The sequence below is a fragment of the Pinus tabuliformis genome, chromosome J (genome assembly GCF_031772625.1).
Source record: "Pinus tabuliformis cultivar Carrire ecotype Pingquan chromosome J, CPIR1, whole genome shotgun sequence".
NCBI classification, from domain to species: Eukaryota; Viridiplantae; Streptophyta; class Pinopsida; order Pinales; family Pinaceae; genus Pinus; species Pinus tabuliformis.
In genome coordinates, this window is record NC_142295.1 from 491,887,972 (window position 1) to 491,903,999 (window position 16,028).

The 16,028-nt window shown below is 33.2% G+C and overlaps 1 protein-coding gene across 1 annotated transcript; it reads left to right on the forward strand.

The window, feature by feature from the left end:
- The first annotated feature begins 10,120 nt into the window (after positions 1-10,120).
- LOC149227940 (E3 ubiquitin-protein ligase RSL1-like) lies at positions 10,121-11,003 on the forward strand. The gene is made up of 3 exons (XM_089380629.1): positions 10,121-10,590; positions 10,705-10,843; positions 10,995-11,003. Exons 1-3 carry the CDS (start codon positions 10,121-10,123, stop codon positions 11,001-11,003), a joined length of 618 nt encoding a protein of 205 aa, XP_089236755.1.
- Positions 11,004-16,028: the final 5,025 nt, after the last annotated feature.

Sequence of the window (16,028 nt, forward strand, 5' to 3'; positions counted from 1 at the left end):
ATTTGTTATTGTAGTCATATCCATCTTATTCAATGGCTACTTGGTTTGACTGTTTTTGAAATTGATCAATATCATCTTGTTTCCATACCACCTTCTAGGCCACCTTTCTCAATGGACACATGAATGGGAAAACAAGGATCATCTGTTGTTTCCATTTGTTCAAATTATGCCCATTAAATTTATGATCGGGCTTCAACATAAACTTCAAGAGCATTGTCATTTTTTCCATGAAAGAAATAAATACTAGGCTCCGATATAGTAAAAATATACTTCAAATGGAGATATAAACACATCAACCTCCAAATTGTTCTATCACCTAAAATTTGTTATTCTGGCACATTCCAAAGAATTTTAATTTTCTTCTATACCAAAAAATAAAATTTTATGGGATCTTTATCTCTAAACTCCAAATTTTGTCCTATTGACTATAGGTGACTACCTTGAATTTCATACTCATAATTTCTTCATTCCCGTGGCCATAATTTTTCAATTTCGAACATAATGTTTTGGTTTGTGCCTATCTTGGGGTCTGCCCATGCTTGTTGTGCACATGTGGTCTATTACATCCTCTATTTATTGTGTGTTCCCATAAGGTATTCCAGTAGTAAATCATGTGCATTCACGACTTTCATGGCATTGTCATGGCCTAAGGATGTGTGCTTATCATGCATTGTTTTGGGACTACTGCTAGTCTATTTTGTACTCCTGTATGCATAGGGTTGCAGGAACCATCCCCCTTGGTCTGGAGGCTTGATCCTTGCTTCAAATAGAACCTTTATAGAATCTCCATGTAATCCTAGTCTGACATACAGTTTTGGCACACATCCCATAATGATGGTGTAAGGAGGAGATCCCTAACAATGTTGATGAGCCAATGGATGCCATAAATTAAAATGCAAAGCAACTCTGATTTTCAGGACTTGGCATCATTGCTGGAAAACATCATGCACCACACAGAATCCTAGTGATTGTTGCGTGGTCATTGGGAATGGGTAGAACTATTCACAGGGAAAGTTGTAATTGTGAATGAGCGATGATTCAAATATTCAATCTACCCATCTCCAGGAAGAAATAATTAATAATATTCTTCGTGCTTAAGGATTGCTACTACGTTTTATATGTTTTTTCTTTTTAGTTTAAAGAAAATATACTCGAATAGTGAAAATTAATCATAGTAGTCAGCACTATGTTTCCTTTGAAGATCATGGAAGCTTCTGCGTTTCAAAAAGAAATTAATGCCTCAAGTACTTTCCAAGTGTAGTAGATTAATATTTAACACACGAAACTGGAGCAATCATAACAATGTCAAAATGACTGTAAAGGAAAAACCACGGGCAAGGCTAAATGTGATTTTGATGTATTCTGGATTGTCAGGGATAGTTTTTTTTCCTACTGATATGTACAAGTAAGGGAGTATGGATAGTTGAGAAATGAGATTGGAAGGTTTTAGAATATTGCGGGTTCTGGTATACCACTGACGTTAGTGGGTGATATAGACTGCATATATGTCTATTATATTAATATCACATGTTATAAGGTGAAAAAGAGCACATCCTTATCAACATCTATAGATCCTAATATATGGAGTTTTGGACTTGATAGTTGAGAGGAGATTTCATATTTATTATGACCTCCTTTGCGGCTATGACCTTGACTACACCTATTGGGTGGGATCATAGTTTTTGGTTTTCAAAGTTCTCATGTCTTGCTATGGTCATTTTGTTGATGGATTTCCTCCCTGCTTTCAAGTATACTTTGGATATTCTTGGACATATTTTGTTGAATAAACATGTTATGAACACGTTCATCATAGATGACATATACAAGTAATATTTCTAGGTCTCTTGGCTTGTATCACTAGGAGGATTGAAGCCTAAGATGACCTTCTATGCATTTATTAGAGACATGTCCTCTTTGTTTGATCCCCTTTTTTTGACACTAGATGCATGCACTCTAAGACATATTTGGGCTAGTTTTTAGTGGGGTTACATAGGCTTTGGTGGAGGCTAAACAATAGATTCCTCAAGAGAATAGGATTTTGTAATTTTCATATAGAAGATATTGAGATGAAACATTTTTCTTTTGTTGTGATATATACTACAAGATATAGGGATGGTTATGTCACCTTTTTAGTGAATATCATAACCCACAAAAATACTTGTTGCTAGAGCAAAATTATGGAGGCACTACATTGTTCTTCAACTAAATCCTGTGTAAGTTTTGGCCCAAGTTTAGATCCAGTAGATGGCATATTAGTAATTTAGCTCTTTAAACATGAGGATTTCCCTAACTTGACCTTGAATGTGTGTTGCACCATTAGGGAGTGTACATCCATCATAACATTTGATCTAGGGAGAAACCTACAATTTAACCTTGAATATGTGTTGCTTCATTAGGGACTGTACATCCATATTAACTTTTGATTTAGGGAGAGGTCTAACTCAATTATCTTGAACTCCTGCATAATAGAAGAATTTCTAGCATAATATAATGGGTGGCACCCCATATCAAATATTTCCTTCCTTCTCTAGAAGCATCCCTCGCATTCCATGATATTAAGCTAATAAATATTGAAGGACCTTAGTGTCTAGTCTTGTGCCAATTTTATCTTTATCCCATTCCACCATATTGAAATCTCCATTCATAATCCACTCAATAGTAGGAAGAAATTGCAGTATGTAATTTTGAAATGGCATCTAACTTATGGAATCATTAGTTGCATAAATTGAGCAAACAACCCAAACTATCCAAGAAATCATCACAATCCAACGAGATATTGGAAATGGGTCCCTATATTTATAATATGAGGGATTAACCAAGGACCAAGTATATAAATAGAAGAAAATCCAACAAAACAAAATTGATGGAACTCGAAATATTGTTTTCCTTCCCTAGAGATATTGAGATTTTGAATAGAAAGGGAAACAAATATGGCATTTTTGTACTTTTTTGTCAATTGTTATAGCTACCCAACCATAAGTAGACACATGCACACTAGAATACTCAATTCCTATGTTGAAAATTTATCTTTGAAAGTGTTCTTTATTTTTCTTAATTTAAAATGTAATTTTTATCCTAGTCAAGTTCTAAAACTACTATACTGCTTGAGGCTTCCTTAGACAATGATGGTGGTCCTTTGCAGAAAATGGAGATACTTAAAATGGTGAGATCTTGGGTCTCTTCTCAGCCTTCTCATTGGGGAGATCAACAAATACCATTGAGACTAGATTAATGATGCTGAACCATGCATCAATTTCATAGGTTCTTAGAGTACTAAAGGGAGAAACTCCATATAGTTCCAGAGCAAGGTGTTCCTAACATGTTTGGCTACATCCCAATCCCATAGGAGTGGCCAAATACCTATTCAAAGTTTCTTCCTTTTGCCCACATATGATAGGAGTATCACTTTCTCATACACCTCCCCTAGGATCATACGATTAGATCCAATGTTGGCCCCAAGGGATGTTGGCAGTGCCCCTGTACCCAATTCAACTTCCTTGCCATTAGTCATTAGAATCAGGAGCCCCTAACATATCTAGCTCCATTGCAAGACCTTACAATATCGCTCACTCATTCCTTTTTAGCAGGCCATTGAGTATATTTTATTATACAACAGACTCTTATATACGTGTTGCAACAAAATTACCAGTAATTTCTTTCTCTATATGTTACTTTTAGGATTTTTTCTAGGATATGCACTTGCACTCCTACATTGTAGTCATATTGACTACACCCTTATTCAGTACAATTGACCTACTTTTGTGATTATCAACAGGAAATTAATAAATTTACTTGCAGGGTTCAGTGACAACAATTGTAGGTAGCATTTAAATGCCCAATAGTGGTGTCACATGTAGGGATACGCAAGTAGCGTCCAAACTATCCCTAATGTTGGTTGTGTGTAAGAAGCACCCGAATAATTGGCAACACTAACCAATTAATATTCTCCCCACATATAAAAATGGTGTGAATCTGAGAATGGAGCAACTGGAATGTTTTGGATGCTCCCAAAGCCATTAGTTGAAATTTCAAAACAGTTCATTATTGCTCTGAAGCCCATGAGTATGAGTCCCCTGAAACTTATAAGCAGTTCTTATGTAATCATGATTATAAATTTGTAATCCACAATCTGCTTTCATTTTGTTGGAAGTATAATAGATATATCGAATTATAAGTTTTATTTTCGATTGTTTCCTTAATTTAGGCCCTCCAATTATAGGGATGATAACTTATTAAAATTTAATTAGATATGATAAATGTTATCTTCCATGCATGCATGTAATGATTTCATAATTTCCTTACATACATTCTTCTTATGGATATATAGGTCAATTTCTACACTTGTTCATGAGTGCATATGTTAGTGTGTCACTCTCTTAGATCAATTTATATTCTATCTTTTGGATTATGCACCGAGGATGATGTTGCATGGGGGGACTTTTCTCTACTTCTCGAACGCATCCTTTGGATTTTCCCCTCCTTGGGGATTGCAAAGGGAAAGTCCCTATTTTGAACGAGACATCTCTTAGGATGTGTGATCCTCTCCCACATTGTCTAAATGTTTCTTTCTAGAAAATGGGATGTTTGGGATACGTCTTATGATGAATTTTTGGGACTTATCTCAGATCCTCTAGATGGTTCTTTCTAAAAACCGGGAGTTTTGGGAGATCTGTTGGGATGGTTTTGAGGACATTTGAATGGCCACTATCGAAACTAGTGCCCATTTAGTTCCAATTCATAAATAAAAGTATTCACCGAGTTGTTCTGCATTCAAACATGGACAAAGGTTATCTAAGCATTGCATTCCTAAATACTATGTAGTATGTTTTTGTAATGAGGGCTCATTTCCTTCACAATTCTCACTCCCATGTTTGGTAGGTTTGTGTATCCTATATCAACTCTTTCTTCTGGCAGAGTTATAATATCTATGTAGATAAGATATTTAAGATATATTATCCAAGACTTGTTACTTTTATTGAGTTACATTAGATCTATTATCTATGGCGGTTACTTTTATTGACTTATATTATATCACTATGTTCTAGAATCTTTGTTTTTAAAATTTATATTACTTTAAAATTTTATTTTTTAAAGTTACATTTGGTTGTCCCATTGAAATTTTGGGTTAACATCAAGCCATCCCCGTTGCCCCTATCCCTGAAACACCATGCAAAATAGCCCAAGTCGTTCACAAGTTGTAGGATTTTGTATGTAGTGTATTTATTTCTTAAAAAATTAGAGATTTGCCCTTTTTTTCTTGTTATCATTTGAAATTTGACATCATTTTACTTTCCTCCCTTGATTTTCTCGAGTTCTATTAAATTTGCCATCTTATTTTTTGAGTTTTCCATTTTCGTTTAAGACCTCCAATAAATGGAAGCACACCTCAATATAATATGTAGGATCAAAATTTGAGGCTTTGTGAAAATGAACCAATTATTTATTCTTTATATTTCTTGGAGTTTGATGGATCAGTACAGTGGCAGACCATGTTTCTATGCTTTTCCATTTAAGTTGTCTGAAATTTGTCTCGTTGTTCCCATGCATTCATTTTTTCAAACTTATAAAGGATATAAAAATTGTATCTTAGGTAGTATTATAATTGCCCTCTTATTTCTTGAGTTTTCCATTCTCACATAAGACCTTCAATAAATGGAAGCACATCTTAATATAGTATGTAGGATCAAACTTTGATGCTTTGTGAAAACGTTCCAACTATTTATTCTCTATATTTCTTGAAGCTTAATGGATTGGATCATAATGGTGGACCATGTTCGATGCTTTTGTGTTTTTCTGTTTTGTCAATTGTGGTAGAATACTAAAACTACAAGTTGTTATATGGTTTCTAGATATTTAGCTTAGGATTGAAATTTTTCAATTAAATTACTTAGGATGGTAGTTATCTTATTCAACATAAAAATGATTCATATGGTGTTGATGTAATGGGAGATGTTATGTACCTATTCATTAAGAAAAAGAATACTATCACAATGTGAGGGGACATTGGCGTGGAAAACAACATTAATCAAGAGCCACCTCGCAACATTTAGCCATTACTTTAGATGAAGAGTTTCATCTTTCTTATCCTTATGATTTTCACTATGATAGGTAGGTGAGGAAATATAATCTTATTAATGTGATTTCATAAACATATGTTTGGAAGTGCAGGATGTTTCATTGGGGTTCTTGTTTAATTAGAATTAAAAGTTGACTTCTTTAAATCTAGGTAACTTCGACACAATTATGATCTTCACTTTAAGTATAAGATTCTTATTAATACATGCATTTCTTACAACCTTTGTTTGCATTTTCTCTTCGATTTTATTGATATTTACATGCTCAATGAGCCAATACCTAAATGGGTAGGACATGTACTCTCCTTAGGGTATGTATAGGTCAGTTATGGGGTTTTACCATTCACCCTCCCCATTGTGATCATGGAACTCAGGTAATGGTGATTGCAATATAGATTTCTCAAAGTGGTTGGTGTTAAACTCATAATCCATGATGAGAACACGGGTGCATAATAAACACCTAATGATGTTCATGCTCTGAGTCTTACCAACTCTAAATCAAAATCAATTTGCACTTTTCAAGGTTAATTCATCTTTGCTTTGTAAAAAAGGTTGTTAATATTGAAACAATGTTTCAGGAACCTGGAAAGATCAACTTTATTTCTTTGCTTGTTTTAAATTTGTTAGTTTGAAATCATGTGCATTTCTTCCTTTATCATCCTCTTCAGGGTACACTTTAAAATAGCAACACCTTTTAGTAACAACAACCTGATGATGCTTAGGAGCACTAGTATTAACAAAATGGTAAGAAGGGTGGCATTTTTCTTGTGTAAACCTTGACATTTGCTTTTGATTTCTCCCTAACATTTTCCTTATGCAAATAAATCAATTTTCTTAATTTTCATTCACTTTTCTCATTATGTCATCGTTGTCATCTATTTTCAATTTTATAGATATTTTTTTTATACAATTTCCTCTTACGCTGTTGTTTTGCGTATGTAGATATACATGATTCCTGATATTAGCCAGAAAGGGGATCTTCATCTTTATCGGGCATTGGATTTTCCTCTTGAGTGGAGAATGGAGAAGGTTATTTTTAAGAAGCTTCTTGTAGAAACTTTCTTGATCCACTATAATGAAAATTATTGGCTTTTTGGATTAGATATTACCCGGTTTGGCACAATAAAAATTTGAGAGCTGTAAATATGGTATGCTAATTCACCACTTGGCCCTTAGAACATGTAACTTAGTTTGCATGATTATGCCTAAGATTTTTGAAGGTTGAATACTAAATTCCTAAGGGGTTCTTTTCTACGGTGACATTTTATCTTCTTTCTTTATGCAGGTCATCTAGCCACATGGTGGCCATTATTTCCCAACTAAAAAAAAGTTTTTCGAGTTTCTAATGGGGTTTCCTATGGTTTTTAATGTTGTGATTATTTCACCTCATGGTTATTTTGGGCAAGAAAATATTTTAGGAATCCCAAACAAGACATCGGTGAATAGGCAAACAATTTTTTTTTTTAAATTACAATTCCCATTCCATGATATCCTCTCTTTATTGTTTGATTTAATTTTGAATGTTTCTTTTGATTTTGTAAGAAGCAGGAAATGAAGAAAGAAGAAAACAAATATAACGTTGGAGTGAAAAATGCAAAAGAGGGAGAGGGAAGAGAATTGGGCTAGTGATACCCTTAGAGCTAATATCCCGCATAAGACACACACATAGAGACTGATGGTCAACTATTCAGAGTTCATGAATTCACGTGCAATGCCTTGGCAATAAAATGATAATGTTTTGAAGTGATGAAACAATATTTCATGTGTAAATTGTAGTCCAACCAATATTAAGTTGGTAACTCATATTGTAATACTTGAAATTTCATATAATATAATTTTTTTGGTTGGAATTATTTATAGTTGCACTTGATATAGTTTAGTATTGTAATTAACATATGTAACTTTGTATGACAGCGTATGCCATTTTTTAAATTTAGTCACAATCATATTAATTAATTTATGTTGATTAATAATGAACACGTAAAATCAATTTAAAATTACTAAATTATTAGTTTATACTGATTAATGATAAACATAATGAAAATGAGTATATGACTAAATGAGTCATTTATAATGATTATTAATGAAAGTAAATGAAATCAATATAAACTATTAAATTAGTTGTTTATATAATGAATATGAAACTACCAAGAAAAGATAAATCACTAATGAAAATGATAAATTTGTGATTACAAATGATGACTAAATTTTGCATATATACAACTATTAATCGCTAATTTGCAATATCTTATAATACAATTGAAATTTAGCAATATTTCTTTGGTCACCAACTAGTTTCAAGTGATGACTAAATTTTGAATATATATGACTATTAGTAGTTAATTTACAGTATCTTATAACACAACAAAAAATTAGTCATATTTCTTTCGTCATTAATTGGTTTCAAACGATGACTAAAATTTGCATATGTATGATTATTAGTAGCTAATTTACAATATTTTATAATACGATCAACTTTTTAGTCATATTTCTTTGGTCATTAATTGATTTTCTAAGATGATCATATAGTGATATATTTTGTTGTATATTTGATCATTAATTTTGGCAATTAATGACGAAATCAGTGACTCAATTAATGAAAACATTAATGACTAAATATATTACTAGATGATAAAATTGAGACATCCAATTAATGCCTAAGCTAAGAACGACTAAAATTTGGTCACATTATAAGATATTGTAAATTAACTAGTATTGGTCGTCGTTTATATGCAAATTTTAGTCATCTTTTTAGTAACTAGTTAGTCATTTTGCACTAGTGGATGTATTCTCTTCCACCCCTCAATTGTTTGTTAATGGTGAAGAACCATTTGTTGCTAGAGATGAAAAATAGATACATGAAGCTCCTAAATGTGATGGGAATTAGTATCATGTTTCTATTGTTCAATACAATGATGTGTTGAGGCACATCAAGGAACATACCATGATATTTCTTAGTTCAATTGAGTGAAATATTACAACATTTCTCCTTTACCCTAGCTGGGTTCGCGAGCTTATCCAAAACACCATTACAACATTACAACAAAAATCATGCTTAGAACATTTCTCCTACAGTCATAATCCAAAAATTAGCCAACCCAAATCGTCTTGGATTCCACCTATTTATAGATAGGTATGTAGACCTAATCTGAACCCATTTACCAAGGGCATTACCATGTGTAGGTAAATTAAAAGTAATATTATTGACTTGATCAAAATTGGTCCAAAGTATTCAGTCAAACTTCACCACTTTATCTCAACTCCCTCACAAGACAATCAATTCTGCACATGCTTTCCTTATAAATGTAAATAAAAAATGTTATATAAATGGTAATTCTCCATTTATAAACTTACATATAATAAGTTATATATTTAAGCAGATGGTTGTGTCTATTTTGAAATAGGGTTTGTAAGATTTAATTTAATTATCAACAACAATTAAGTGAATGGTAGGGATTTAACCTCCATGTAATATTCTACAATATCTTTTATAGTAGTTATTAATCAAAGCTTGAGATTTATCTCAAAAATAGTGATGTCCTTTTGCTCTTTCAATTCATTTGATTAATTAAAAAAAATATACTTCATTTGATTAATTAAAAATAAAATATAGCATATGAATACGTGCCCTATAAACACTAATTATGGGTTTTGGGCGTGTGGTATTAATAAGTCATTTTATTGAATCAAAACTTATTGACATGTTAAGAATCTCTAATATAAATAAATCTCTATAGTTAAAAATTTAATTACATTTATATATATATATATATATATATATATATATATATATATATATATATATATATATATATATATATATATATATATATATAATTCATATATATATATAATTCATATTAATTTTTTTTTATAAATAACAAGTGGTAAGTTGGTGCACATATGATGAACGTAAGGGGCTTCTAAGTCGGCCGACGGGCGTGATATACTTATGCTCTACTATAGATATATATTTGATTTGGATTTCGACTTGTAAATTCAATTTTCTTCGCACAAGTCGTCAACTAGCATTGCAGAATTTCGACATGGATATAACATTCCGAGAAGTGGGTAGTGACCAGCCCGAAACAAGTAGCATAACCGGTGGTGATGTTAGTGATAATTCAAGCGCTCAGATAAATTTTAGACCTCCTGGTTATCAAGTGGAGGTGACAGTAATTGGAGGCGCTAACGTGAAGGAGAAATGCAATATGTTCTTTGAGGATGTGAATGTGAATGGGATGCACAAAAATATGTTTTGCCATCATAGATATTGTCTTCGTTGTATGGGTCGATACGTTGAGTCCATGATGGCCAATTATGGCGGTGTGCCTAAATGCCCACATCTCTGGTGTAATTCCAAGCTCACTAAATATGGCTGTGAGAAATTCTTGTCACCTAAATGGTTAGAGATTTTTATGAAAAGGTTTGAAGAGGAAAGAATTGCAGATTCAGAGAAAGTATATTGCCCATATCCTGATTTCTCATTTTTGATGGCTTTATCGGAATTAAATAAGTGCTCACAAGTTCCTTCTCCCTTTTCTTCCTCATCACATTCTTCTCTAACAACAACAACAACAACAACAACAAAATGTCAGGAATGCTCCCGCTTGTTTTGTATTGAGTGCAGGGTTCCTTGGCACACAGACATGTCTTGCCAAGAATATGCTCCTCAGTTGGGTGCTGTAAATGCAGAGTTGAATTTGCTTGCAGAGAACAGCAAGTGGAAGCAGTGTCCCAACTGCAAAAATATGATTGAACGCACCCAGGTTGCATGCACATAGTTTGCAGGTACACAGTTTCTGAGCAATGGAGATTTTGTTTATGAGAATTTAATCATAATGTAATAAGAAAGTGATTATGTTTTTTATTTTTTTATATAGGTTTTTATGTTCTAATATTAAATTTGTTTATTTTCAGGTGTGGTAATGAATTTTGCTATAAATGTGGAATTCCATGGGATGATAATTGTGATTGTGATGAGGAAGAAGAAACTACTGATGACGAGTAGGGCAGTAATGATGATGAACATAATTATGAAAATCAAGATGATGCTATATATATCAACAATGACCATGAACATAATTATGAAGATTAAGATGATGTTATATATATCCTGAGTCATTTGGACTCGGGATTAGTTTTGTGAATTTGGTGAGGGGTGCATGTAATCGATATCCTTTGTTGTTTTTATAAATGGGTCTACCTCTCCATTCTTCCATGCTTATCCAGGGATGAGACCAGTATTCTTCGTGTTTCTTTTACATTCTTTACAAGTAGCAGATTGGCCTTGTGATGCTAAATTCGGCATATGATATCAATAATCTGTTTGGAATAAATACTAGCATGCTGATTAATAGCTAAACAATATTCAATTTTAACTTAAAATTTGGCACATTATGAAGTAAGGAATCTCATGAATTTATTTCCATTTCCCTCTATTGAAATGGATATATGGCTAAAATATTTGGTTTTCCAGTTGAAACCAAAATACTACAAAAAAAGAAGAATGGTCCTAGTTAATAGCTAAGTTGGAAAAAAGACTAACCACTTGGAGCCTAAGGTGGTTGTCAAGGGAAAGGAGACTAGGTTTGCTCAAATCAATCCTAGATGTTATTTTTGTGTTTTGGATTTCAGTCACTTGCATTCTTAGCGGAGTTTTAGAAAGATCTATAAGTATTTGTTTTAAATGCTTGTGGGATGCATCTAACAATCATTTTTCCTTTTTCTTATCTATTTGGGTGTTTATCTAAGAAAAGAGGAAATTTTTCATAACTAGCACTCTTGCCAAGATTGAGTGGCTATTGAAGTGTTTCCCATTCTTTCTCATTTTCAACATCCTTCTATCCCTTCCTGGAATAGGATGAAGATTCTAGAGGAAACTAACAAATCTTTTCCATGTGGTTCTTTTATGGGGTTGATCAAGAGGGAAATTTCTCATGTAGTGGCTGCTCTGTTATTTATTTATCATATAAACACTATTTTAAAGTCAATATGAGATTGGGAGGGGTTCAAAATATTTGGGAGAGCTATTATCTCATCACCCATTAATGGATTTTGGTTGTGATAAGGATTGTGATCACCTCTAAGTGTTAAGTGATTCCTTGATAGTTATAAATTGGGTCAATGATATTCAACAATGTTACTGCTTGCAACTTAATCAAATTTTGGACAACTTAAAAAGGATAAAGCTTTCTTATGTTTATTTTTTGTGCACTCATATTTAGAGGGAGAGGGAGTGAAACAGTGATGTAGTAAATCTTTTAAAGAAAGTAATTTTGTTCGCATGGGGTCTTGGTACATTGAGGAGGTCTTAAATGATGAACACTATAGGTTATTTCATAGTCCTTTCATGAACAACCTCAACAAGCATAATTATAGGCTCTTTTTCATCTATGTTTTTTTATCTTCATATTCTATAGTTTGATGTTTATTTTGTTGATAATGATGCTATAGTAATTTCGGAAATATATTTTGATTTTAAATTATAATTCTCATGATTTTTAAACTCTACTCTTTGTATTTTTTTTTGTGTGGACTCCTCTGGTCAAATGATGTATAGATGTATGTTTTTTTAAAGGGAGAGTTGGTATGTTTTTGTGTCCAATACATGAATATGGTAGATATTGCATGAATACACACTTTGTTTTTGTATTTACAAAATGAAATTTTATTTATTTATATAAATAAGCTATGTTTTTTTCCTCTGAAAAAAGAAAGAAAGACATATGACATTTGGTTCTAAACATTTTTTGCAAAAGAATGTATTGTATGAATTCCCATCCCAAAATTTGAATATTTTTCTTAAAATAAAATTTTAAACACATTTGTATTAGTCTTTGAATTTAGATTTTGATAAACATATCTCACATATGCCCTTGGGCTAAATGATAACTAAAAAAACTAGATTGTAGATAGAGATAACTAAAACAAAATTTGAAATTCCTAGACATTATGATCCAAATCCACTCTAACACATATGTTTCCCTTTTGTAGTAGTGTTCCAACATATAATTTCTTAGAAGAATATCTAGAATAAGGTGGTAGGAGCCATGGCTCAATAATGAGATGTGGGGCATTAGGGATGATTTCCAAGTGTTTGAAATAACATCGCGGAGAGAGATGGAATTTTATGGAATATCATGATTGTAGGTTTTCGAAAATGAGAATGATGATGAAACCTTGATGGTATTTATTTAGATGAAGCTATAAAGGGAGAGGCCCAATTGTGTCATAGTTGGGTGGAGGAAGATCTCCTCTGGAATCCCTCATGATTGCTGGGTAGAGGAAGAACTCCTCTATAATCCCTGATGATAACTGGGTGTAGTAAGATATCCTCTGGAATCCTCCATGATTGCTTGGTGGAGGAAGACCTCCTCTGGAATCCCTCATGATAGCTAGGTGGAGGAAGATCTCCTCTAGAGTGCTCATGACTCCTAGGTGGAGTAAGACCTCCTTTGGAATCCCAGAATATGCCTGTAAACTAAACATCCTTAATGTAGAATGGTGGAGGTGTGGAAGGAACCTATGGAATCCCAAGTACATCTGGAGGTCTAGTCAATGGGATGGGTTCCACATGCTAGGGGGTGACAATGAAATTACTAGTAGTTTGTCAGTGATTGGGAGGAGAATAGTGAGCTTGGTCCCATTGTCCACCCCAGGTCATACAATATTAAATATCTTAAAGTCTTGGTTTTCCCTATACATCTAAAAAAGGCTACAAGCTTACATTGCCATGTTTTTAGGCAGGGTTAAAGAAGTGAACTCTAGAATGACTACATACAACTCCCTTAATGTTGACCTAAAATTCAAGAGCCTCAAGGTCAGAATAATACTTGGACACATCCCTATTAAAAAAGGAAAGATATGTGCCCTATTTCATACATTGGTTTAACTATAGGGCATTTCAATTTCTAATTTTTGCATCATGATAGGGTACCCAATGCCCAGTCTATATTACAAATTGTTGATTGTTATATTGATTATGAAATATCTCTCTCTTCAAGGTTTCTACTATGTATTGATTGTTGGGTATTTTATTAATTGCAATATACCCATCTATGTAAGGGTACATATTCACAATACTTGTGTCTTGGCATTGGAGTTAATTAAAGAGGTGGACTAGTGGATGACAATTAGGAGCGTCTTGTCAACTCAGATAGGATAAGTCAGGAACTGACCCTTGCAGATAGAGGTTCATTCAGAACCTATTGTAATGAAAACATATAATCTCGATGCTTAAAGGCTAATTGTATAAAATGGATTGCAGAGACATTACATATTATATTAGGCTATCACATAGAAAACCCATGGCACAAACATGACGCATTTGCTACGAAATGTAACTGAAGAGCCCTTACTAGTTAGGTAGTTGGGCATAGGTGCCTCTGGTGATTTATGCATACACTTACACACCCACGTTATCCACATAACACCCGCGTTGAGGCTGATTATGTGTGTAAAAATTATTTCTACCAATAGGTTAGAGGATAATGTGGAGAGCAACTCACTTCTCTTACTTGCTGAAGTTTTACATAGGTGAAAACAAATTGTAGGGATTTTTTGCCTAGTATAGAAGGTGCACTAGCTAGATGTACCCATACTTCCATCCTCTCAGTCAATGATTGGGGCTGTTGTTATTATTTTCTATGAAGCTAAATGAGAAGGAAAAGTTCATTGAGGTCGCGACACACAAAAACACATTAAAATTAGCCCCTGAATGCACACATAGCTGAGTTAGTCATTGTGTTAGATAGGTATTGGTGTTGGACTGATAAAAATTGGAAGGGAATCAAGGGTAAACATCCTAGCATAACTCTAGGTACGTGTGGATGTTGATTATTGCATCTTCAGCCACTGAAAATTAGTTCAAACTTAAATAAGAGGTCATAATTCTCTCTTGTTATCCAATGAATGAAAAATTTCTTATTTGATGTGTTCAATCTATTTAGATTGGTGTTGTTACTTCCAGTAGCATTAGAGTGTAACTCAATCTTATTATTTGAATTGTAAGTTCGTGACTCACATAGACAAATTTATTTAAGTGAAAAATTTGGAGGAATAATTTGTCAAGATACATGGATGAATTCTAGGCATGCTAGTATTCGTAGATCAAGGCCACCCTTGCAAACTATGTCATTGATGGTGAGCTAGAGCATTTACCGTGTGATGTGAAGTTAAGAAATGGTTTGCTTGCAGTTTAGTCAATGTTTCTTAATATTGACCATATAGATGCATGACGGCCTAGAATTATTATGCTGTCAGAACTTAATATTCATACTAGGTTTCATATTTTATACCATATTTTATATCAACCAAGTATGGTTGTCATAAGTCTTATAAAAGTCACTTATAGTCTTATATGTATTGTGAATTGGGACTGTAAAACCTTGGGTTAGGGTTAGAGAAGTAAGAAGAGGCTTTGTAGAGAAGGAATACATAATAAGATACATCCCTCCTGAAAGCTGGACAAGAGCCAAAAACTGCCATTAATGTCAATCAATAAAGAGGAGTGATCAAGAGCACTGTATGAATGTAAATTGGATGAAATACATTGATATGAAGTCCTTGAACAGATGCTCAATTTTTTCCATGACTGATCATCAATGCCACAAGAAAACCTAGTAGCTGATACTAGCAACTCACTTGACAGCTTCTCACAAATTGCATTAGCGGATTTGAAAGTTATGTTCAAAGTCTTTAAAACCTTTTCAAATGATGGAGGGAGACCATATAAATTACACCCTTTCCTTATTCTTCATACAACCAATATTTAATCCCTAATGTCTTTCAACTTCGTGAAATGTTATGAAATTGGCTCTCCTTCCTGCATTTGCACTGAAAAAGACATCCTTTTAAGGAAAAAATCATCTGTATTTCTCAGTGTCGTTCATGTAGCCAAGCTTCATTTAGAGCCTCTTCCCGACTACCTTAGATGTTAGGAGCATTGGGATT

Excerpts from the sequence above, each read along its gene's own strand:
- LOC149227940 (XM_089380629.1), top strand. The coding sequence starts at position 10,121 with ATGGATATAACATTCCGAGAAGTGGGTAGTGACCAGCCCGAAACAAGT. Across the intron at positions 10,591-10,704 it reads GCTTTATCGGAATTAAATAA|GGTTCCTTGGCACACAGACA; the intron begins GTGCTCACAAGT and ends TATTGAGTGCAG.